General features: G+C 39.3%; 1 protein-coding gene across 1 annotated transcript in view; it reads left to right on the top strand.

Annotated features, from left to right (window-relative positions):
- Nucleotides 1-25,173, top strand: part of Pard3b (par-3 family cell polarity regulator beta) — a 976,275-nt gene that overhangs the window by 558,411 nt on the left and 392,691 nt on the right. Inside the window, exons 12-14 of the mRNA XM_021197960.2 lie at nt 6,084-6,254; nt 10,689-10,821; nt 18,181-18,280. Coding sequence (XP_021053619.1) covers nt 6,084-6,254; nt 10,689-10,821; nt 18,181-18,280 — 404 coding nt within the window. The remainder of the gene's footprint in view (nt 1-6,083; nt 6,255-10,688; nt 10,822-18,180; nt 18,281-25,173) is intronic.

A 25,173-nucleotide genomic window follows, 5' to 3' on the forward strand; every position in this document is an offset into this window, starting at 1 on the left:
GGAGTTTTTTTTTTTTTTTTTTTTTTAAAGGGGGGATTAGGCTATGTTTTGAAAGCATTATATAAAAATCATTTTGAGTATGTATGTCTATGCTCTGAAGATCTTTTTAGTTCCCGTAGAAACATTTCTGAATACTGCAGATGCGGGGTCTTTATCAGCTCACTCCCCACAAATGGAGTGGAGTTCAAATGATGACTGAATTCAATCCATCGAAAAGTTTACAAATAACAGAGTAAGTGAAGATGGGGCCAGTCGACAAAAAGTAATGAAGCCAGCCTTGGCTCATCAATTCTTCTTAGGTGCAGTTTATAAATTAAATGATTTCTTCATTATAGATGAAACTTACACCAGTCCCCATGTACCTAAAAGATTTTTTTTCAAATGACTCGATTTAACAAGCACTTCTTTAGCCTCTAGAGTGAGTTAGGCAATCTATAATAAATTGGAGACACAGAATAAATCTCCTCGTTCTATAATCTAGGAAGCTAAGGATCCTAAATTAAGTGTGTGAGAAACTGATTCCATGAGGGTAGCATTAGACAAATAGCCGTGGTGACAGGGAGGCTGGGAAAAGGAGGAGTTGGTTGTGCTGGAGAATAACTGTTAGAGTAAGATGGCTGCCAAGCCTGGCTAGAGAAGCTAGGGAGCTAGCTATCAAATACATGCAAAGGAATTTCGGGAAGCATGCGGGCCAAATCACATACATGAAGAAGGGCCCTCATTGGGAAGGGGATCTCTCTTCCTTCTTAGATGTGTTAGGGCAGATGATGTAAATTGAAAACATCTCACATGGGAAAGGCAGTGTGAAGTGAATACCACGGGCATCGAGTGTGGTCCAAACTGCTTATTTACACATTGTCCTTTCTTAGTTCTTTTAAATGATAACAAACTGGTACCAGTGTTTTATACATCCATTTTATGTTTTGTTTTGTTTTCAAATTTTCAATAGGTAGATATTGTCATAAAGGTAGTTTTAGAGCTTTCAAAAGGATTCATTTGGGAAAATTGTCTTGCTAATCAAGTGCCACCTTGCCTAGAGCATGCACTGCTCCAGGGAACATACACTGTGAAGTCTGACTTTGGGGTTTGGGCTGTGGGTGTTGATAATATCCCAGGAGGCCTTACCAAGGGTCCTGATAGAAACATGAAGAAGCAGGAGCCAACATCTGGTCAGGATTAATCCTCTCAACACCCTAGACTAATGTGGATTGGCCTTGGGCCATGGCCAACTCTTCCTGGAAAAGCCAGCTTCCATGCTTCTGGAATATTCTACAGAGCTCCACTCTTTACCTAGGTTTTCTTAGTCTCTCCTTTGCATCATTACAGTTTTACATGGAGGGGCTTTATAAAAACAGACCAACAGAAGTGCAGTGAGCCACGTAATGTCACCAGATCAGAACAGAGAAAGTACTTAAGAGTTGAGCTCCAGGAGCTGAGCCAGGAGGTCACAGGAGCCCCTGGAAGTCATTGAAGTGCTGTGGGAGGCACATGAAATAGCCTGCAACACATATGGCAGCTCCTCATTACAAAGAATTATCTGATCCAAATGTGCAACTGCAGAGAAACCCTGGTGTACATATTTGCTTTGAAGAGACTAGGATTTGTAACTTTTATTAGATTTTCAGAGAGGTCCAAGAACCTATAAAGCTTAAGGAATATTAGCAAAGGACCTGGAAACAAGACTCCAGAGTGACCCAGACCAGGTTCAGATCTGGTCCTAGAACAATTACTCCAACCCTTCTCAGACTCAATTTCTTCTTTTAAGAAACAGTGTTATAAGGTTTCGATTATCTTATGCATAATGACTACACAGTAGAAACTTATTAAATGTTTTATCAGTGTTTTATTACCCTTGATCATTTCTAGAGATATTATTTGGGAATCAAAATAACATAATAGGATCACATACATATCCTCATCACCAGAAGGCTGAGGCAGTAGGATTGCTGTGAATTTGAGGCCTGCGCGGGCTACAGAGTGAGCCTCAAATCAGCCTGTTCTACAAACCAAGACCTTGTCTCACAAAAAGAAAAAAGAGGAGAGATAAGAATAGCTGGCTGTGCTAAGTCCCTTTTGAAATCAATTAATGAAACTGATCCTCTGTCTTTACATCCCTGTATAGGAGGAAGTAATATTTATATCACAAGGTCATTGAAAGAAATGATTAGAAGAATTCATACAAAATGCTTCCACAGATACTCTTTCAGAAGGGAGATGTAATACTCCTGTATCTTGTCTCTGAGCCCTTGATCCCTTCTTTTATGATAAGTGGTCAGGATTGATGACTTTCTAAGCCATCCCATCAGAGGATAGAGAAAGACTTATTTCTCATACAAGTTTTTCATGTCTCCACTAAAGTAACCTGAGGGAGTCACTGTTTGTTTATACTCTGGGCTAAATCCCCTCTCCTCAGCTTTGTTGCTTAGGGTTCTGCTGATAAGAAGATAGGAAAGAAGGATTCTCTTTGTCTTGTAAACTATTTATAATTGTTACTGTAAACACATGTTCATATGATGTCTATGTATGTGAGCACAAATGCCATGACACACATGTAGAGGCCAGAGGACAGCTCTGTGGAGTCAGTTCTTTCCTTCCACCTTTGTGGGTTTCAGGAACCGAACTTCCATCACCAGGTTTACATGGCAAGCGCCTTTACTCTGTGAGCCATCTTGCAAACCCAAGATTTATTTCTTTTGAAAAGTATAAGTATGGCCCAGAATCTGATGGAGAAACTTCCTAAAAAGACTGGGGTATTTGTATTCACTTATATAAAGTTGTGGTATTTTACTCTCATGCCCAAATAATTATCTGAACATAATATTAATTAAAAAAAAGTGTCATAGAAAACTAACTTCATTGGTGAAAATTATTTCAAAGATATACAAGCTCCTGAGGGATATGTTTGAGTTTGAGTAATTCTTTCTTCAAGCAACATCATGTTAGAAGATGTCTAGTAGAAGACATCCTCCAGTTTGCTTAGGCATCTCTTATACTTTCCTGTTACCATACATTCTGGGTATATCCCTAGATTTCAAACACTGATATCTTTCTGAAGATACATGTGGCATATTGTCTTTACTGGCTTTGGAAGTCTTTCCTTGAAATCTTCTGGAGGGAGTCACTATTATTCATGTAGCTAGAACACCCTAGTGAATTCAGGACATGGTCTGTTCTGTTCTTTTCCAACTTTGGTCTTAACCAGCTGAGCCAGTCTGAATACACATGGAAGTGCCTTCTCTTAATAGGTGTTAGATAAACGATGTCTTCTTGGAGCATTATATCATTCATCTGTAAATGGAAGGGGTTAGACAAGATGGCCGCTGAGGACCTTTCTAAGCTCAAATCGCTATGATAGCATACTAAATGTTAGGACACTATGGTCTTCCTGGTATTACCATTAATGAAATTACCCATCATTTATCTTATGAGCAAGAAGCACACACTAATAGCAACAGGACAACCACTCCTGCAAACGAGAGTGTGTGGGTTTTTATTGTTCCCACAACTCTCTAGTGACATATGTGATAAATGTGACTGTCTCAGAAAAAAAAAAACTCCAGAGGCTCTGGGGTGGGTCTCCTGACCTGTATTCTTGTTTTGGACTTTGCTGTAGTAATCACATCGTACTTGAATGTTCTAGAGATGGCTGAGACCTAGGGTGTAGCTAGAAAGAAGTTTATATTAGTAGCTGTTGGTACAAGCTTTTATAGACAATTGTTTTCTTCCCTCTCATTAAATTCTTTCTCAGGTTCCTCCAGTTTCTGTTGTTCTTCTTCCTGCCATGGTAGATGAGGCATCCTCCTACCTGGCAGACCTCTACAGAACTTAATACTGCCTCATTTCCTGTTAACAGTGCCACTATCCGTGTCCTGTGTCTCACTCTTCTCCATCCTCATCCTCAAAATCTGCACATCAGCTTCCAGCCACATTAGGAGAATTTTAGTGACAGGATTCAGCCCAGTGGTCCTCCTATCATATGACAAATTGGGATAGATGCTTCACTTCATGTGACTAAACCATTAAGGCTGTGGTTGTTTTACCCATCTCGCCATTCACAGAGGCTTAATCCTATTCTTCTGTGTGCCTGATTCACAATTGAATAGCAGAAGAGAGATTTCTTTCTTGGTAAATCAGGGTAAAGGTTAAGTGAAGTTCCAAAACCAGAGGGAGGAGGCATTGAGTTCCCACGAGGCAGGCAGGCCTCTGAACAGTTACACATTCTTTATTGATCCCATTGTTTTGCCATTCTCAATGCTGCTCTCAAGTGAACCTGCACTTCTTTGTGTGGCCTGTTTAATCCTGTGTGACCAACAACCCATCTATCAGGTAATGTGCAGGGCATCTCTACATGCTCTCTGGGCTAACAGCTCTCTCTCCTTCTCTTTCTCTGTGCACTAGGGAACAAGTCCTCTGACGTCTGTCCTGCATTGGTTGAAGGTCATCAACTAGGCCACAGACTTTCTCTCTAAGGCTCAATGTAATGACTGGCTTCCCTTCTTAACTGGGTGTCTGTTTGGATCATTTCTCAGGAAGGTTTCTTTCTTCACTTCTGCATTTCATTCTGCTCATTTGAACATCTATCCTAGGGACCTCCTACTGCAAGAACTCTTTTCCATTGAGTTAAGCACCACATAACTGTAGCCAAGAGAAAGAAGACTACTAGAAGAGAGAGGGCTGAAGGGTCAAAGTTTACAAAACTTAAGCCGTGTAAGTCTCATCTGACATGCTATCATGACTGGGGGCATGTTATAGTTATACTTCCACTATTATGTATTTTTATGGACATTATTATAAAAATGTGGATCTCCTTAACTCATTGAGTCTGTGAGCATCACCAAAGGTAGTTAACAAAATAAGTCTCTGAAAAAGTAAACCTCTATGCATCTTATTCCTACTTCTGTTAAATGTATTCGCATCAGCACCAGGACAGGATTCCTAATTGTATCTGAACCTTGTGGTTGAGTGTCAAGTAGCTGGATAGCCGCCAGCCTGCAAACATTGTAAGCACCATTCTCCCCCAGTCTTCCTAGAGAGAGGAAGAACTGTGGTCTGCCCAAGTTATCTTCTTGAAGAGCAGATCTCCCAGGTTATCAACCACCACTAGATATGTTAGTCAATGGAAGGCTTCTGGCTGAAGGTGACTTCTGAATGAAGTGCTTTGCATGATGGGTAGAGGAATCAGGCTGACTCTCCAAACATCAGGGTTCCTAGTGCTTAGTGGTAAATGTCGTCTCTTCTAAGAGATGCTGGACAAAAGTGTTTATTAACCTGAACATCCCAGGAAAATTCGCTTTCCTGCTAGAGGTATTAGGGCAAATTGCATCTTCATTATACATATCTGTGTTCTTCTGCAGAACAGTGGATAAGTAACGCGTGCTTTGGGTTAGAGAAAATTATATGAGGAATTTGTTCACTTCATTCATAGAGCTGGCAGTGATATGTAGGAGACACATTATGCTGTGAAACTCGGAGTTTTCAAGCATGTCTCTCTCTGTCTGAAAATGCAAACCCTGCTTTTGAGATGGCTGTCGCTCTTGTTTCTTAACCTCCATTCCTCGAGTCTCAACATCGTCTTTGCTAGAGCAAATGGAAAAAGTGTGTTAGATTCATATGTTTGCCAGACAGTGACTTAGGTAAGAAACATCACAAATGTCTCAGTTATTGCGGCTCGGGACTCTAAAATGTCTACAGATAATTCCTTTCCCACAGATCGCTGCTGTTAGTTTCGACTGCTTGAAAAGCTCCAGAACCTCAGCCTGCCTTAAAAGATAGATCGTTCCTAGGAGTTAAGGTTTACATTTACGTCTCTCATTTTCTTTTTCTTTCTTTCTTTCTTTTTTTTTGGTTTTTCGAGACAGGGTTTCTCTATATAGCCCTGGCCGTCCTGGAACTCACTCTGTAGACCAGACTGGCCTTAAACTCAGAAATCTGCCTGCCTCTGCCTCCCGAGTGCTGGGATTAAAGGCATGCGCCACCACACCCGGCTCAAGTCTCTCATTTTCATACTTGAAATGTTCCTCTAAACAGCTTCCCGCCATCACCATGCTTCCTGGTCTCATACTGTGTTCGCTCCTCTGCCTCAGGATGGCCGTCTGCGAATGAATGACCAACTGATTGCTGTTAACGGGGAGACTCTTCTGGGAAAGTCCAACCACGAAGCCATGGAAACACTCAGGCGATCCATGTCCATGGAGGGGAACATCCGGGGCATGATCCAGCTGGTGATTCTGAGGAGACCCAAGAGACCATTGGAGGTGGTACCATTCTTGATTTTCCTAAAAATTGCTCAAATAGCCTCTAGAATATGCAGATTCTATCATTCATGTTACAGGTTGACGTTTATTGAGTCTGTACTTGGGAATATATACCACAGGGAGACTCTGGTAGATATACGAAAAAAAGAGAGGTGCTTGTTTATTCTAGATACAATAAAAACACTTGAAATATGCAAATAAAGTAAATCATTTATCAAATATCACAGGTCTATGTTTACCAGGGCCTATGCTCAGAAATTGGTAGGGTTCTAGACTTCTTTTTCAAAAAGTATCTTTCTTTTCTTTTCTTTTTTTTTTTTTTGAGACTTTAAATATTTTTAATTTAGAAAGAGTTTATAAATTGACATAATTCTGACTCAAACTATTTTCAAGAAAACAGTTTGTATATCAGTTTAAATAGAAATTCACATGAAATATATTTTATATAATTTTATTCAACACAACTTTTATTCTTAATAATAATAATTATGCACTTAATTTGAAGCCATAATCTATTACTCCAACTCATGCTATGACTTACTAAATCATACTTATCTCAAGAACATGTCTTCATGCATGACCAGTTAAAAAGCATCTTTCTTAATAAAATTTTGGTGGTGTACTAGCAGGGTCCATACCTTAGAAGGTTCCTGATTGGATGGATATATACATTATATACAGTGTTTATTGTGGAGGTTATTATGAGATAATCAAAATCTCTATATACCTTATATAAACTGCACTTAGACAATACAGCCCTGAAGTGTAGCTAAGTTCAAGTTTGATCTGTTGAGCAAACTTTGTGCTTCATTTTATTAAATAAATGGAGATCCTATCGCTTTTTAAATATTTGATCATGATTTTTAAATGTCAGAAAAATGTCCACTTACATATAAACCTTGAGTATAAAGTAGATCTTAAATTCTGATATACCTGAACATTCCACTTACACAAAATTGTAAATAAAATTGACTTAAAACAGTATTTTATATTACTCATGAAGGAGTAAGTATTAAATATTTCCAAAATTAATTTAGGAGAAATGAGTAAGTTCATAAAAATTAACAAAAATAGCAGCATATTATGTATCACATTAGGATAGTCTCTAAGGCCAAGATATGTTTCAGTACTATAGCTGTATATAAAGTAAAAGTATATACTACTTACCAAACTAATATCAAATATCAGCTCCAGTCATAAGTTCAACCAAAATTTAAAAATGAAAAAGTATGAAGATGAGATGTGTGTCAGTGGGAATCCTTGTATCATACGTGGATGACTTGAGTTAAGAATTCTCAGTTTACTATTTCCTGACCATGAAGGTATAGCTCATGTGAGTGTTTGAAGTGTAGAAGACAGGTACAGGTATCCGCTTTATCCACTGTTTGAGTTTCCTTTCTCCCAATGTGATAAACTTCCAATAAATGTTGCCAAATGAATAAAAGCCTCATGTAAGACCTACTTCCTCTGCCAGAGGGGTCTTGAGTTGTGAAATGACAGAGTATCTTCCTGTGCTGTATTATCATCTATTGGGAAAGAGTAACTACCTTTTATGCTCCTTTGTACATAACCTTGTAGATGTTAAATAAATGTAAATTGGCCAATTACTGGAGACTATATATAATGAATGAGCTTGTTTTCCACATGTGCGTCTGCTTAAGTGACAGAGCCTTCATGAATATTTAATGGCCTTCACTTATGTACATAGTTGAACACCCCATCTACTGCTTCCTAACATGAGAGAAGGTCCTATCTGGTATCATTTGGTGCTTCCTATAGAGCTTGGGATGCAAGGAACCCACTTATTGAACAGTAAATTGAAGGCAGCATAGGGGAGGTCTCAGTCATCCCTTCTCATATATGAGCACATTAGAGTTTCCTTTAACAAAGATGCCTCAACCAAGAGAAAAGAATGGAAAGGGCTGTCAGAGAGCCATGTTCATACAGACGACAAAGACCAAACCAAAAAAGGAAAGAATGAGTGTGCTTTTAATACACCGTGAGATTCCTGTACCTTTCCTCTTCCCTCATCCCAGATCTCTCTGTAACATACATGTGAATGGCAGTGCATGTATGTGATAGCCCAGCTCCTGGAGTCTGAGGACTTGGCTGTGAGCATTCTCATCCTTAGTTCCACAGTCTAGAGTGGACTGGGATTGGCATTATCCCATCAGAAGAAAGGATTAAGTTTCAACTCCTTGCCCATCCTCACACGTGTCTTGTTAATATAGTTCACCAGGGGATCGATCAGGAATAGGAACTGTTACAAAAAGCAGTTTTTATGAGGACATTTAAACAAGATCCATTTGTTTTCCCTAGTATTTACATGCTTTCCATGGGGAACGAGCAGGCACTTGACTCTTAGCTATTGAGAATCTTTGTAGTAGCCATGAAGATTAAAGAGTATTATTGCTTATAACGACAGAAGCCTAATGTACAGCTTATCTTTATTAAATTTTAAGGAAATCAGCTACCTTGTCTCCCGAATCTTCTGCACTGTGTCATGCATATGCTGTGCACAGTGTATGCTGTGCACACCTGCTTTTCCATCTATCCCCACAGAGCATCAAGTGCCCTCTGGTCCACAGAAAAGCATCCATAACTCAGAGGAGGTCTATGCACTGCTCAGACATCAGGGCGAATCAATTAGTTAGATTTGGCAAGAATGCCAACATAATTGCTGGAACATTATACTGATGTTGAAAAGAAATGAAGGCACTGCTTAAGAAAAGTCAAAATATAAAGTTGTTGTTTTTTTTCCCCCACATTAGCCAGTTGTACAAGATAGGTAAACAGTTTTGATGAGAACCTCAGGAAGAATACATAATGAGCCTGTGATTGAATCAGAATCATTTTGAACAGAAGCATGCTTTTCAAAGAATGAGCTTCAGGTTGAATTGCGATTCTGTTTGCGCCTAGAGACTTGGTATTTAAAAATGGGTTATGACCTGGTTTTGTTTTTCCCTTTCCCAAAACATTTTTTTTTCCCTCCCGGCTGCAGCCAGCTCATCTTTGCAGAGGCAGAACATGTTTAAAAATCCATTATATTTTTTATTGGCTGGGACACTAATGGAGGCCTCCACGACAGCTCTGTTTTACAGGCTGGATGCTTTAATTAGGCCCGTTACTGATCAGTTGTTGGGACATTGATTGTGTCATTTATCAAAGAGCTAGGAAAGCAGAAAAAAATTGTTTTTGTTCTTGTTGTTATCGTTAAGTGAAAACAGGAGGCGATGCAAAGCAAGTCCCAACCCTCCTGCCTGCTGGGACTCCAAGTTTACCATAGGAGCCACTGGTCGACTGTACCTGCTTTCATTGGACTAGCAGTACAGCAGGAGGGTAACATGGTAGGTGTGCAAGCCCTGCTAGAAGCCTGCACAGGAAGTTAATAGCCCTACGCAGCCAAAAACATTTTAATTATTTAGGATATAGAATAGAAGTGAATGCTTCAAATGTTTTGTTTAGCTAGATACTGAATTTCTTGGGAACTAAAGAAGGAAAAAGTAAAATCAAATGCATTGTTTTAGCCAAGTGCTTTCCTGGAGGAAGGAGCGTGGGGAGTAGGTCTGTGTTTGCGACATGTGCCTCTCACAAATGGCCAAGGGAAGAAGAGCTACAGAATGACATCCAAATCGTTTATTTCCCTGAAACCTATTAGGAAGACAAATAATAGGAACAATGAGCAAAAGAAAGCTCACTGCACCACAGTCTCCTTGAAAACATCACTGAGCTTTCTGTCACCACCTGTCCCCTGCTCCCTCTTCAGCACCTGGGGACCATGGTGTGGGGGGTGTTATTCTGGATACAGCAGTTTGCAGAAAACTGTGAATTTGTTTGCAGACTGTCAGAATGCAAACAGGAAAGGGGAATCTAGAAGGAAAAAAGAAGACTCTAAGGAGAACCACTGTCTGGTCTTGTCACAGCCATTACTTTAGCATCTGGCCAAAGGCCTGAGGTCCACCATGGGACACAACCATGACATTCTGGTGACAAATACTGCTTGGGTTCTGACTTGTCCTAGAGCATATGCACTTAGCTAGGGAGAGAGAGAGAGTGGCAGAGGGAGAGAGGAACCAGCTGGTTGGCAGAGAAACACCCTTGGCATGAACTGTATTCTCATATTGACACTGCCACAAGCTGTACTCCCAGATGGGAGAGAATTTGAAAGAAGGCAGTTGTAAGTGGGGGAAAGAATAATAAAGTTAATCCTCTTTTGTGTTGGCTATCAGCACTCATAATCCTTAACACTACATTGTCCGTGCTGTTTATTTCATATTGAAAGATGTTTGATCTGATAGGGCTGGAGGCACTATTAAAGATATACGTGCTTGAGACTTTCAAGATGATCCTGACAAGGACCAGTGCAAGCACTCCGCTTCAATTGTTCAAATTAGAATGTATTTTCAAAATGTAACTTTTGTTTCTGTCCCTTAGGAGCTTTCAGAATGTGGAGCACTTTCCAGACCATGCTTTGAGAACTGTCAAGAAGCTCTGAGTACCTCCAGGCGAAATGATAGTAGTATATTATATCCGTTTGGCACCTATAGTCCACAAGATAAAAGGAAAGGTAACACTATCCATTTTCATCCTCTCCAAGTAGAGCACAAACACACACACACACACACACACACACACACACACACACACACACACATGGCTCTTCCCTGAGAAGGAGGAAAAGGTATCGGGGACAAAGAAAAGTTAATTAGGCAAAGTGTAGACTTTGTCACTCAGAGTCATGAGCACTGAGGGGTGGGTGTAAGCGCTGACTCAGAACCTGTGAATCAGATTCCTGGCAAAGGCTCCAGTTTAAGCGACAGTTTCTGTGCTTGCTGCCCCAAACACGAGGATTTAACATAAAACAAACCATGACTGGAGAATCATAGATGGCAAACTGTGAGGGTTTTGAGGATCTTTTTAGTCATTGAAAGTTACCAAGTCACTTTAAAATGGCATGGATTTACATGAACCCACAGCATGGTCATGGTGTGACTCCAAGCTTGGTGCTTGGTTCTGAGAGGAATGTGAGAAGTAGTGGAATAGCATAGCTTGGGGCCATCATCACGGCAGCTGGATGTTCCTGGTGTCTTATAACGCCTCTTATTACTGGAATGGATCACATTTCAAGTAGACTCCTGGGTTTTCGGCATTGTTCTTTCAAGCTTACACTGGGGTCACCAAGAAACTTGTTTTATCTCCCTGTATCTGCTTTCTTTAATAGCTTTTACTTTTTATATTGCAAAAGCAATACATACATATTCATTGTCGAAATTTTAGAGGAAAGCATTAAAAAGAAAATTTAGTATTACTCATCCCTTTATCTATCAAAGCACCTAATCAATAACTTTTTATGTAGATCTTTCAAATCTTTTCTCCATGCAAATATGTATACATAAAATGAAATGTGCTATAGGTAATTTCTAAGAATTTTTTTCTCAATTGATACATGATGAATATTTTATGCATCACTGAACATTCTATAGCCTGGTAATCAGGGGCGGCATGATCTTCTGTTCAGTGGAGATGATAAACATTACACGTCAATCCTGCATTCTGAGACATTTAAGATGTCACCAAACTATAATGATGCAGGAACAGGTCCTGAACTCTGATGGTATTATATCTGGATGGGCTTATAAATCTGAGATTGCTTGAGCATTAAACTATTTCCTCTGAATAGTACACTGAGGTCCGGAATTCCTCTTAAATTTTTCCACTTTAAGTATTTGGTGTTTGATAGCTACTGTGTTAAGCAATTTACATTTGAATTCAAAGTGGGTCATATTATTAGCCTCATTTTACAGGTGAAGAAACAGAAGACCTGTGAAAATAAATAATTTACTTAAGAATGTGTGTATCTGATACACCCAGAGCCTGATTCAATTCCTGTCCCTGGCTTTGGTTCATCTCAGCAACAAAGGCCCTGCCTTGTGTGTGTCCTTTGGAACCATTGAAGTCTTTCTATCTGATCCCAAGAATGCCTATGAAATGCAGACTTCACCTTGTAGCAAGATAAAAAGAATCATTCATTACCTTAAGTAAATTATGAGTTCTTTACAGCTCTTAGACTTACAATTTCACTACCATCAAAGCAGGGCAGGAACAGAATTTCTCTGCAGCGCACAGGAGCATCCTTAGAACTTCTTTCTGTGCCTGCACTGAAAATAGTGGGTGTTTTGAGCACAAGGGACCACAGATAATCTCTGGGAAGACTTTTGCATATTCTCTTTCTTCTAAGACATAAATTTGGATAGAACAGCTTTCATTCCAATGAAAGGAAAATGACAACAAACAAATTTTAAAAATTACGAATCAGCAACATGCCAGGTTCCTGTTTCATTTCCAACCCCAAATTTCCAAGTTAGCATGAAAATTTTAAGACCTTGCCCATCTGCACTAGAGAATTTCTGGAAATGCCCACTATGGAGGAATGTGATAAACCAAGACAACAATGAAGGGGAGACTTTATCTCGGAAACTTGCTATTAGATAAACCATTGTTTATTGAAGAAAGGTAAAGCCTACCTTACTATTAGGTCCCCATGTGTTTGTGCTATATCACCAGATTGCCAGAGTGTGACATCTCATAGCATGGATTGATTACACTTTCAGTTAGAGGCCTGGCAACAGGCTTTCTTTTTGTGTAAGCCAACTGACTCAGAGAGTTTATGAACGTACTAGAATTAAAATAGCACCATGCTACTTTCATCATGTTCTCTGCCTCTAAGTCTTAACATTTTGCACTTCGAGAAATTCCAAGAGGCCCTGAGTTTCTGAGCCAGGGAACGGGTCATGTGAACTGTGACAATGGCCTTAACAGAAGTAACTTTTGAGGGCCTCTTTTAGTAGAACAAGATTAACTTGACAAGAGAAGCTGGGCCAGCCAAAACATTATTTTTCCTTTTTCTACTTTCCTTTTCTTTGTACGTTTAATATCCACTGTTGATAGACTGCATTCTGTCCACTTTTGTAATAATAGTACAAACTACCCACAGTTGCCCAGTATTTTTTTCTTCAAGCTGTTACACAGAAAAGGAATCTATAGAATAACATTTGTAAAATTACAGCACCAGAAAATTCACATTTGTGTTGGAAAATTGTTAGCTGAGCCTCCTGGGGAAGGAAGCAGCTTGGTGCTTCAGAACAGTAACCAGGCTGGAGGCGTGTCCCTGGGGCTTCCTGTAAGCTAGTTAGTAGTCTGAGTAGCTGGAAGGCGTGCTGGGAAATGGATAGAGCCTCAGCACCATCTACTTCTAGCTGTGGCCTTTCTCTCCCTGCCCACTTCACTCTTGCCCTCTTCTTGACCTTTTGTTGTCTCCAAGTTCAGCTCAGGTGACAGCTAGTGACCCTATGTCCAAATCCTTTCAGTCACCCACTACATTAGGCCTACCTCAAATCAGACATTTTCATTTTGCACCCTATCCCACTATCTCCATATTCCCTGGAGTTTGGGGGGCAGAGGCAGGCAGATTTCTGAGTTCGATGCCAGCCTGGTAAGGTCCAGGACAGCCAGGGCTATACAGAGAAATCCTGTCTCGAGAAACCAAAAATAAAATAAAATAAAATAAAATAAAATTTCTCCAGTGTTTAACCTTGATGGAGCCAGAGTGGATCCATCAGTCTATAGCAGAAGATATTCTGCAGTGTTGATGAGAAATTGAATTCTTCTTCTTAGTTTGACTAATGTTGATTGAATACCTACCTTTATGGTGTCAAACACTATCAGGAAAGCAGATGTGTCCAATTCTGCAACACTATCATTATCCTCAAGAAGAGTTTAAGGCCAGAGAGATGGCTCAGATATTAAAATCACTGGCTGCTCTTCCAGAAAACCCCGATTCAATTTCCAGCACCTACATAGCAGGTTACAACTGTCTGTACCTCCAGTTCCAGGGGTTCTGAACCCTCATCTGGCCTCCTAAGGCACAGATATAAATTCACCCCAAAGCAAACCAACAAATTTAAAAAGACAAAGAAAAGGGAAAAAATGAGAAAAAGAGTGTAAGGCAGGGTCATTAAACTCTACACTTTGCCACTGTAGTAGCAAATGTTGTTTCAGTGTGCAATCAAATGGGTGTAAGTATGTTCAACAAAACTTTATTTAAAGGCCAATTGTGGTCTAATTTCAGACCAGGGTCATAGCTTTCTTATCCTATTTAAACTCATGATTTCTTTTATTCACCTCTTAACTGTTTTCGACTTTATGAACTCTACAAAACAAACAAACAAACAAACAAACAAAAAACCCAAAATGCAGTGATTGAAGAAGGCCACTTAGCCAACAATGACTTAGTAACAAGAAGACACATTGTCAACATTCACAAGCTCTCTCTCTCTCTCTCTCTCTCTCTCTCTCTCTCTCTCTCTCTCTCTCTGTGTGTGTGTGTGTGTGTGTGTGTGTGTGTGTGTATCAGGAGTGTATCTCATGCAGGAGGTAAATATTATTGGTATGAGGTTAAAATTCTATTCTTACATACCTGATATAAAACTTAACGGAGATGTCAGGGTCAAGAGAACAAAGTCCCTACAGGATCTGAGTAGGTTGCACACAGAGTTAACCAAGGTGATATTTATCTCTGCCCCTATCACTACACTAAACAGTACAGCTAGGACCTAGGAGTACAATAACAGTTAAAGGTAAAGTAATAGCTATAATAAGAGTCCAAAGAACCCAAGAAAAGGCTTCAGAACAGACAATAGAGAAGACACTATAAAGTAACCTTCAGTCTGGTTAGAAAAAATGTTGATGAATAGATTATAGCTTAATAGGTCAATGAATAGCTGTCTCTGCAAAATCGAATGTGATAGATAGGATACAGGACTTATTTTATGCTACCACTACTGCATAAACTTAAACATTAGCGGGGAAAGGCAGACATCATAGACTATGACAGCTCAGTGGAAAAAGAATGCTCTGTGTTGTGACTAGGGTGCATTCAGAGACTCACTCTAACACACTGGCATGGGCTTTGGGGGGATACTTGGGGGAGATAGGGGTGGTATGGACCCAAGCTGTATACTCTCAAAACCTCTGAGACAGGCAATGATATTCACTATAGCAACTTACATCCCATTTGCAAGAATGAGTCTGGGACACAGAGGGCTGGGAAATGGTACATAGATGTTTGCCCAGTAAACATTATTCCCTTGTTATAAAAGCAGTTGAAACCTAGGTAACAGTGAAGGCTTCATAGAGGAGGTAGAATTTCCAGTGAGCTTTGGAAACAGGGTAAGACTCTTACAGATAAGACAGATGTTTCAATCATTATCAGCTAAGATAGGTAAGTCCAGGGCTGCACTCAGGACATAGCATTCAATCTTGCATGGCTAAGATGAAGGAGATGAAGTCAGCTGCTAAGGGTATAGACTTGTATTCTGTAAAGTTAACCTGAACTAGCAAATTAGCAGATTGCATCTATGTTTACCACCAGCATGGAGATGGACTAAGAGACTACAGATACTATTTATAGGATAGACTTTCCACTTTGTATCTGCAAGCAAATCTCTTTCTCTCTGTCTGCCACCACCATTGATAGTGGTAGAGGTCCAGGGAACAGTGTTGGCTACCTTTGCTTATTCTGTTTTGTTACTTCTGACACCTACCTGGTGGCCAGGTTTCCTGTTTCCACCCTCATTCCTAGGAGCATGTCAGCTCTGCTTCCAACCCCTCCATTCCAGGATATTTCCTGGAGTAGAGTTGTAGCAATCCCTTGTTGGCTCTGTTTGGTAGAGTTTTCTAAAGAACCGGAACAGACAGTAATATTTTTAGATAGATAGATAGATAGATAGATAGATAGATAGATAGATAGATAGATAGATAGATAGATAGACAGATAGATAGAAAGATAGAGAAAGATAGATAATTAGGAATTGCCTAACATTATTGTGAAGACTGACAAACCACAAGATCTTCTGTGTGAATCAAGAAGTTGAGACCCAGCAAAAATGTGCAGAGATCTAGTCTAAATCTAACGACTAGAACTCGTAAATCTCATGGTAGAATTCTCATCCATAAGCCACCAGGCCTGAAAATGCAGACGAGCTAATATTTCAGTTCAAGTGCAAAGGCAAAATAAAACCATAAACCAATCTGAAGATATCCAAGAAGAGAGAATTCTCCCCTACTGAGGAAAGACATGACTTTGTTCTACACAAGCCTTTAAGATGGCGTAAGTCCCATGTGCCAGGGCTGGAGAGATCAAACAACAGTGAAGATCACTTTTCAGGTTTGAAGAGAGCCCAGGTTTGATGCTCAGGTCCACACAGTGGTTCAAAATCATCCAAAATTTCATTTCCAGAATATCTAGGATATCCAACACTCATCATCATAAAGCCAATTTTTTTTTAATAAAACCTTTTTAAGAGTCACATGTCATAGAAATAACAATCTGTAGGATCTAATTTACTGATTAGAGAGTCTAGCTCATTCGGGGAAACCCCGAAAACTCTCAGAGGTCCATGCAGATGCCACCCCACCTGGCAGATACACAGGTAGGTGCTCTTGCAACCTACAACTCTCGAGGACAGAAAAGTTTTTCTCTTCTAGGCTTGAGGGGAAAATCATGCCCACAATATGTCAAATATTTCACACTATTAGATAAACAGTGGAATTTACCCTTTATAGCATGGTAACATTGTATATGTTAATGGTAGCACGTTATTTGTAGGAGTCACTGTGCTACCTGATTTAGTCCACCTCCTCTCTCATCACAGGCTATATATTCCATTTTATATTATTATTTGTTGTTGTTTGGCTTTGTTTGTCTGTTTTTCCAGTAGAGTTTCTCTAAGTAGTTCTGGCTGTTCTGGACTCTCAGTGTACACCAGGATGGCCTCAGGCTCTCTGAGATGCCTTTGCTTCTGTCTCCCAAGTACTTGGATTAAAGGTGTGTGTGCCCTCATGCCTGGTCTCTATGTTGTCATTTTATGTAGGGGACAGGATTTTGTGCATGTTAGGCAAAGGCTCTTCCACTCAACTCCATTCCCCCCACCACAGGGAAGGTATTCAAAGCATCATTTTCTATATTTAAACTTTGAGGATTGGAGAAGTTGAGTAATGGTCTCAAATTCACAGGACAGTAGGAGCCAAATGTAGAAAAAAGAAAGAAAGAAAGAAAGAAAAAGAAGTACCACTGCAAACAGAAAAAAAACAAACAAGTAAAAGAGGAAGAAAAAAACCTTTGTTCTAACCAGAACATTCTATAGTTCTTTTCATCCACAGTAAATTTTGTCATTGTATTAAAGGAAAAAAATATTCAGAGTGAACAATATGACTAGTGAGCACCCACAGGGTTTCCTCAGAACTCACCTCTGTTAGTAACAGTGGTGGTCAGGGTGAATGTCATTTCCCATTACCAAATAGCCTGGAGAAGAGTGCCACATTTTGTCAAGTAGAAAAATCCAAATTCAGACACCTGTCCTTTGCTTCTAAGGCCTCCCTATGGTTCAGATAGAAAGAGTTGATCTTCCCCCCAACCCCCTGCTTTGTCTAAACACTGAACAGTATCCCAGGTCTCAAGACATTTTCTTCAGTATTTTTTCCCATTCAGGTAAATGTCTAAATTATAATTCAGAATATTTATTTATAAAGTCACACTTTCAAAAATATTAAAGTTTAAAAGACATGTTTTATGAGTCTCCTAAAATCAGGGATATTGATAAGCACAGGCCTTTCCCAGGTAACAAAAGGTCACAGAGATGTGTAGATTTATTTGCCATAGTGGCTAGTGAGCGGGTCACCCACACAGAAACACATAGGAGGCACAGGTTATCTCAGCCAGGGAGCATTCTTGTGGCTCCTTCCATTCCAGGTGAAGGTCTATTGATTTCTAAGGTGGTTTATGTGTGAGAGATGGACTGAAATACGAGTAAGGCTGGCTCCTTCTCCCTCTGGTTTACTACAGCTTCATTTGTTCCTTGTTTTATAGACCTATTGCTTCCCAGTGATGGGTGGGCTGAGAATGAAGTACCGCCGTCCCCGCCACCACATCCTGCTCTGGAATGGGGCCTTGAAGATTTCAGTCACAGGTATCGATAAAATGATATATCATAAATGTTCCCTGTTATAGTTTTTCTGGGAAAACTCAGCAACCTTATTTTAACTCTATTTCTTTGCAGAATGGAAATCTCATAGTCTCCATTTTTCCTCCCTAGTGAAAGGTTTTTGTGACTAAGAGCTTATATTGTTCATAACTTGGTTCCTGGAATTTTTTGAGATTCATCTTATATAATTAACATCACTAAGAAAATAGCTGAGTTTCTCTTAAAATTTTGAAGATCAGAGTAGCAAAACTCAAAAAACAAAACAAACAACAACAACAAAAAAAACAAAAAAACCTCTTACATAGGAAGGTGCAAAGTAAAACCTAAGAAGCATAAAGTCTCAGGTTTTCTTTTTTTCTTTTTCTTTTGTAATTAGCAAACCCAAAAGGAATTTTAAAAATAGATGCTCCAAGAAAGTTAATGGAACCTAAAAATTAAAGCAGCACCATATAATCTAAAATATTGAAAAGGGTACCCAATATTATAGCCACTCTGTAATAGAAACTAGAAAATCAATAACTTTTAGACTCTCACAGGCACAAAAGCAGAAGATTTACTAAGCATACATACTATTTAACTAGGGGAATTCATAGATTTTGTTCTTCTGATGAGTTTTAAAAATCATTAAATTGTCTCTTTGCTATTTTCTGTATTTATTATGGCTGTTAAAAAACTGTGTATTTTATTCCATTCTGTTTCCCATGATAACCCTGGGAAATTTCTTCATTTTTCTTATAGCAATGCTGGTGTCATTTCTATTATGCTTTTTAATACAATGGGCTAAAAATAAGGCTACACAAGAGTATAGCCAACTCTATCAGAGAAAAGCCTGCCTATGTTGAACTACCTCAGATTTTAGATTTTGAAATCAGTTATTGTTCTCAAAACATTATCATGAAGAACACTGGGAATCACAGTGTGCTAAGTCAACACCTGGAGGGATTTTTTTTTTTAAAGAGCATAGAATATAGTTAGTTTTGTTCATTCTCTACATTGTCTGTCTTGATCCTGAATCCAAAATGAGTTTGATGACATCCAAAATTCAATATTCTACATGGTTTCTTTCATTCATTCTGCTTTACAATTCCTTCTGTGTGTGCCACACAGTTCCATCGAGGTAGCACAAAGATGAATTCAGTAGAAAGTAGATTGGCAAAAACCTAAGCAAAAGCAACATTCCTGGGGGTATTCCAGGACATGACTTTGAACTACAGAGCCACAGCAATAAAACAACAACAAAACAAACAGGTTGGTGTTTATACCAAGTCAGACGTTTCTGAAAAAAGAATAGGAGAGAGGACACCAAAATAAACCCACAAATCCATGACCATCTAATTTTGACAAAAATTACTGAGTACACTAAAGAAAAAAGTTTATTCAGCAAATCGTGCTGGGAAAATGGAATCTCCAAGGAGAATGAATTTAGATCTGCATCTCTCACCCTTCTCAAAATACAACTCAAAACAGGTCAAAGGACTTAATTTACAACTTAAGACACTTGGGCTGTTAGAGGAGAGCAGAGCAAACATGCTTGAAGTTATGACACTGGCAAGCGCCTTTGACCAGAACTCCAAGAGCTCAGAAAAGAGTCCCAAGAGTTGACAACTGTGAATGCTTAGAATAAAAGTTTGCAAACATCAAGGGGAACTGTCTGCAGAGAGAACAGACAGCCTATGGCATGGAGAGGATCTCAGTCAGCTCTGTCCCTGACAGGCTGTGATGGGAAGAATACATTGATATCGAGAATATATGAAGATCTGCAAAAAATTAATGACTAAAATCATATAGCTGCCTAATCAATATTAGGCTATTGAAATGAAGAGACTGTATCAAAAGAAGTAACAAATAATCAGTAAATATTTCTTAAAAGTTCAATATCATTCCCAACCAGGGAAATGTAAATTAAAGCCACCTGAGATTCCCTCTCACCCAGATCAAATTGAGAAAATAAATGACAGTAAGTGACTGCAGGGCTGTGGCATGAGAAACCCCTGTCCTCTGCTGAGGAAATACAAACTGGCACAACCATTTAAGAACTGGGTATGAAAACGTCTCTTTGCCGTAAATGGAATCCACTAAAGAAAACCACAATCTATCCAAATAGAGAGTTATGGAGCCCAGTCCCAATGGATACATCTACAAGAAACTATTGAAGTACATGGAACATCGTGGAAGAGGGGGTGGGAAGATTGTAAGAGTCAGAGGATCAAGGGAGTCTGCTGCCAGATTCTGTCTCCAGTAATATCAAAAGCTACATCCATAAAGTCTCACCAACATGGCTGTTCAAACATGTGCTGGACAAGGATGGCATCAGTGACCATGCCAAAGTCGATTACAAAAACAACCAAAGCCCCCAACTCTACACAAGGGCAACCAAGGAAAGCTGGCACTGGGAGAGTTGGTCTTTCCTAGGGAAGAGCACACCAATTGGTTGGGCAGTGCCAACCAGTCATCCCTGAAGACATACATGCAAGTAACATTATATGGACTCAACAGGCTATAGGTAGGAACATATATGTGTATGGATACGTGAATGCAAAACCAATTAGTGAAAAAAAAAATGAGACTGTGGATTTGAAGAAGAGTGGGAAGTGGTATGTGGGTGGGTGGAGAAATGAAAGAGAAAGGAGAAATTAGATAATTAATTCATAGTTTCAAAAATTAAGAAAATACATTCAAAACTTCCATAGAACCACACAAAGACAAAGTTAGAAAAATAAAATTCTAACTACCATATGACCCAGGTATACCAGTCCTGGCCATATACCTAAAAAATCCAATTCTGCTACAGAGCTGCTTGTAAACCCACGTATATCGCTGTACTGTGCACAATAGCAATGGAATGGAACCAACCTGTATGCCCATCTACAAGAAAATAGGTAATGAAACATTATATGTATGAATATATGCATTTCACTCAGCTATGCAGAATACAAAGTTAGGAAACTTGCAGGATTACAGTTTGAATGGAAAATGCACTAAGGAAGGTGACCCAAACCAGAAACGCAAACCTCCCATGTTCTCTCTCATAATCAGATCATAACTTTTAATGATTGTAGGTATGTAAATAAAAGATTGTTTTGTGAGAGTACATATAGACTACAAAACCGTAGAGGCAACCTAACGAGGGAGCATGAGGTATTGAGAGAGGGACAGCCACAGCAGGTCAAGTGTGACAGAAAAGTGGATTAGGCCATGAGTCGGGTAGTCCATGTGGTGAGGACAGAGTGAGGAAGAGGAAAAAATAATGAAAAGATTCTGTTGGAAAAAATGCCACGAGAAAACCTAACTCCTTGTAGGCAAAAACAAAACAAAACAAAAACAAACAAACAAAAACCAAAAGCTTTTTAGACTAAAGAAAAAAATGTATTTTTCTCTTAAGAAGATTAGACACACAGCTAATTAGGACAGAGAGATCAGTACAAAAATGCCCTGGGAGCCCAGAAGACTGAACCCCAACTGTGTGAGATGAAGGAAGGTTACATCAGAGCAAGAGTGGTTTCATGGAAAATGCCCATGAAACAGGGAGGCATCAGAAGACAAGCCTTGGTGGAAAGGGAAGGACGCTGACTGGGTTCAGTGTAGCTGAAACTTTGCTGTCTGGAGGAAGAAGCCATGACAACTGCTCTGCCATGTTCCATGAGCACCTTGCTTCTCTGGAAAGCAGTGGAGAAGCATTGGATGTTTCAACACCAGGGATGAGTGTCAAACACTGAGCAATTTCATGTGTGGATGGGGAAGCTATAACCCTTGGGACTTGTTAGACACAAGGGAAGCAGGCTCTAAGAAAAAGGAGAAATTATATGGTAGGAAAGGACAGCGACATTTCTGAGGTGGATAAAACAAGTCTTAATGCTTTGCAACTCTCTCCCCCCTCCTGGGAACCTGTGACCTGTACCATCCTGCAAGTTGTTGTGTTGCCTAGGTGACCAGCAGCAGTGGGATTTGGATGTGTGAGGAAGGACTGGAAGGGAGCCAGAGAAGTTGAGCAAGGAAGGCTGCCCCCACCCCTAACACCTTTCAAATCAAACATGGAAAAGCTCTCCGCAAGGGAAATGCGTTCTTTCAGAGGTCAAGACTTCCTTTATATAAGAAAAGCTCTCTTGTATATAGAGGGGAAAGTAGATTTGATCAAATTTAATGCCTATTCTTTTAAACAACATGAAATCAGAACTTATTTTTGTTATATCAATGATATTGCATAAGAGAGAAGTTTAAAATCTGTATGAATAAAAACAAAATATATGGAAAATGTATTTTTTTTTTTTTTTTTTGCTGTAAAAGTCTCAATGAGTGATTAAAGCCAGACAATAACAGAATATGTTGAGCACCTGTGCTGGCTAATTTTTGTCAACTGTCACAAGCTAGCGTTATTTAGAAGGAGAGACTGTCAACTCAGAAGATGCCACAATAAGATTGGCCTGTCGGCAAGTCTGTGGAGGTATTTTCTTGATATGCAAGGGCATAGATAACTGTGGATGGGGCTACCCCTGGGCAGATGGTCCTAGGTGCTATAAGAAATCATACTGAAGCCATGAGGAGCAGGTCAGTCAGTAAGCAGCACTTCTCCCTTGTCTCTACACCAGCTCTTGCATGATAGATTATATGTATTAAAATACAAGACCACCCCCCCCACCACCTTTTTCCCAAGTTGTTTTTGGTCATCTATTTTATCATAGCAATAGAAATGCTAAGATAATATTGTTAGCAGTTTAGACAACATTTGGTTATTCCTTCATTATTCATATTTTCTCAGCCATATTCCCTCGATACATACACAAGGCATAGATCCTGTGACGCTGCAAACAATTTTCTTGGCCAGTCTTCCAAATCTTCCTCCTTGTCTTTTACTTTCGGGGAGTTCTCCTTGAGCATCCTCTCCTGGCTCCTGTGTCTTTCATACTCCTGGTTTGTCATCATTTTCAGGACAGCAGCATATGTTTCTTGCTACCCTTATTTATTCATTATGCAGCATAATTTGACAAGAGTATCATTTCTATTTGAGAGATTTCCTGGTTGTTCATGCTGAAAACACGGTCTTTATCTAGGACATGTCTTTGGCCTGCTGTCAGCTTCCAGCTTTCCACGGCCTCCAACTGCAGCCCACTCAGCCATGAGCACATGCTAACTTCCTTCAAAATTAAAATATGTCATATTTTATACTTAATCATTGTGTCACTCTGACTCCAAATGCTTTCAATGTGTAACATAAAATTGCAAATGATTCAACCCATCTAACTTACATGGCTAAAATATTTTCACATTAACTGATTCAATACTACACTCATTACCTCAGCGTGCTAGCTGCTGACATTGGCTCTAACCCCATTGTTGTCTTGCATGACCTTCATGTCTTGCCTTAAATATCTGCAGGTCTGACTTCAGTTTTCTTTTGCATTTCCAGTTTGTAAGATGGCAATAGGGATCCTTCTAATGAATGTTTTCAAACTGTGCATTTGGATACATTCGAAATAGTGGTAACAGATGTGTATGACTTCAAATTAATGGATGTAATCAGACATATGTATATATGGGTAAATGATTTGCAACATTCATATGTACAGTACAGCTTTCATTTATCTTATTTTCCTCAATTATATCCTAATATTTTTATAAAAATAGATTTGTTTTGTTTGAGCAGATCACAACTTGATACTCAATCATATGCCACCCCCACACTATTTGTAGAATAGTGATAGGTAAGAAAGATTATGTCCCAAAAGTTTAGATGCTTTGAGCTCTTATTCTTGGCATGCCAATCACTGAAAAGATAATCTAAAAGGCTGAATTGGATTAAACAATACATTCATCAGTTGGGTAGATTCCCATAGTCTGTTATGAGAAGAGTGCTTTAAATGCAATAAAATCGTTGTTTTGAAGAGAAATATTCATATTGGTCATAAGCATCTTCCCTGAAGACTGTCATTAAAATATGGAGCATCATCTTGGGTCTGCTATTTGGTTTTCTTCTCTTTCACCACAATCTAACTCTGTTGAAGCAAAAGCAAACCTAAAATGCAAGTTACTTAGGAAACTGATCAGACCTTCAATTTAGAAGGAAAAGATGTTAATATTTATGTATTCACATTAGTATTTTATTCCAGGCTTGTGACTCAGGCCCAGGCTTTGCTCTTGAGCAGCTGTGTGATGTAGGACCATCGGTCCCCTTCTTTGAGCCTCATCTAAGAGGTGGATGACTCTTTAATCATTAATTCCCTAATCAAGCCCTTCATTCCTTCTGTCTCGTCTTTGAATTTGTGAAGATCATGTAACCTGCTGACATTAAAACTGCATCATCACACAAGATCAAACCATAAAATCTTACGTAAAAATAAAGGAAGAATAACACATGTAAAGACACATGCTACCACAGCACCAAAGCACAAGGTAGCTCTTGATCTCAGCAGCATTTCTAAATTCTGTAAAATTACAAGGGGAAATTTGAATATTTGCATTTGATCATGCTGGCATCAGTAACACTAAATGAGTCATGAATTCTTAGGCACAGTTGACATTCTCTGACGTCACTGGGTGACATGTCTATAGTATTGAAGGCTTTCTCCATTGACAGTGTACCCACATACTAACTCAAATTTTCTACATAGTTTTCATGGAAACGAGTATACTGTTTGCATTGGAGAGAATCCTGACCCCTCGTTCTATAACCACCTTGGCCCACAGAGACGGAGCTTACTAATATTAAAATATGATAAACATTGAGCTCTTACTGTGTGGTAGGCACTAGTCTCACTATTTTTGCATATCTGAATTTGTTTAAACATTTACAATGGCCTTACAGAGTGGTTTTTTTACTGCACATGTTACAGATGAGGAGACTGGAGCCTAAGGGTGGACAATACAGTGATGCTCCTTTTATT

Source organism: Mus pahari, chromosome 5, assembly GCF_900095145.1.
Source record: "Mus pahari chromosome 5, PAHARI_EIJ_v1.1, whole genome shotgun sequence".
Classification (NCBI taxonomy): Eukaryota; Metazoa; Chordata; class Mammalia; order Rodentia; family Muridae; genus Mus; species Mus pahari.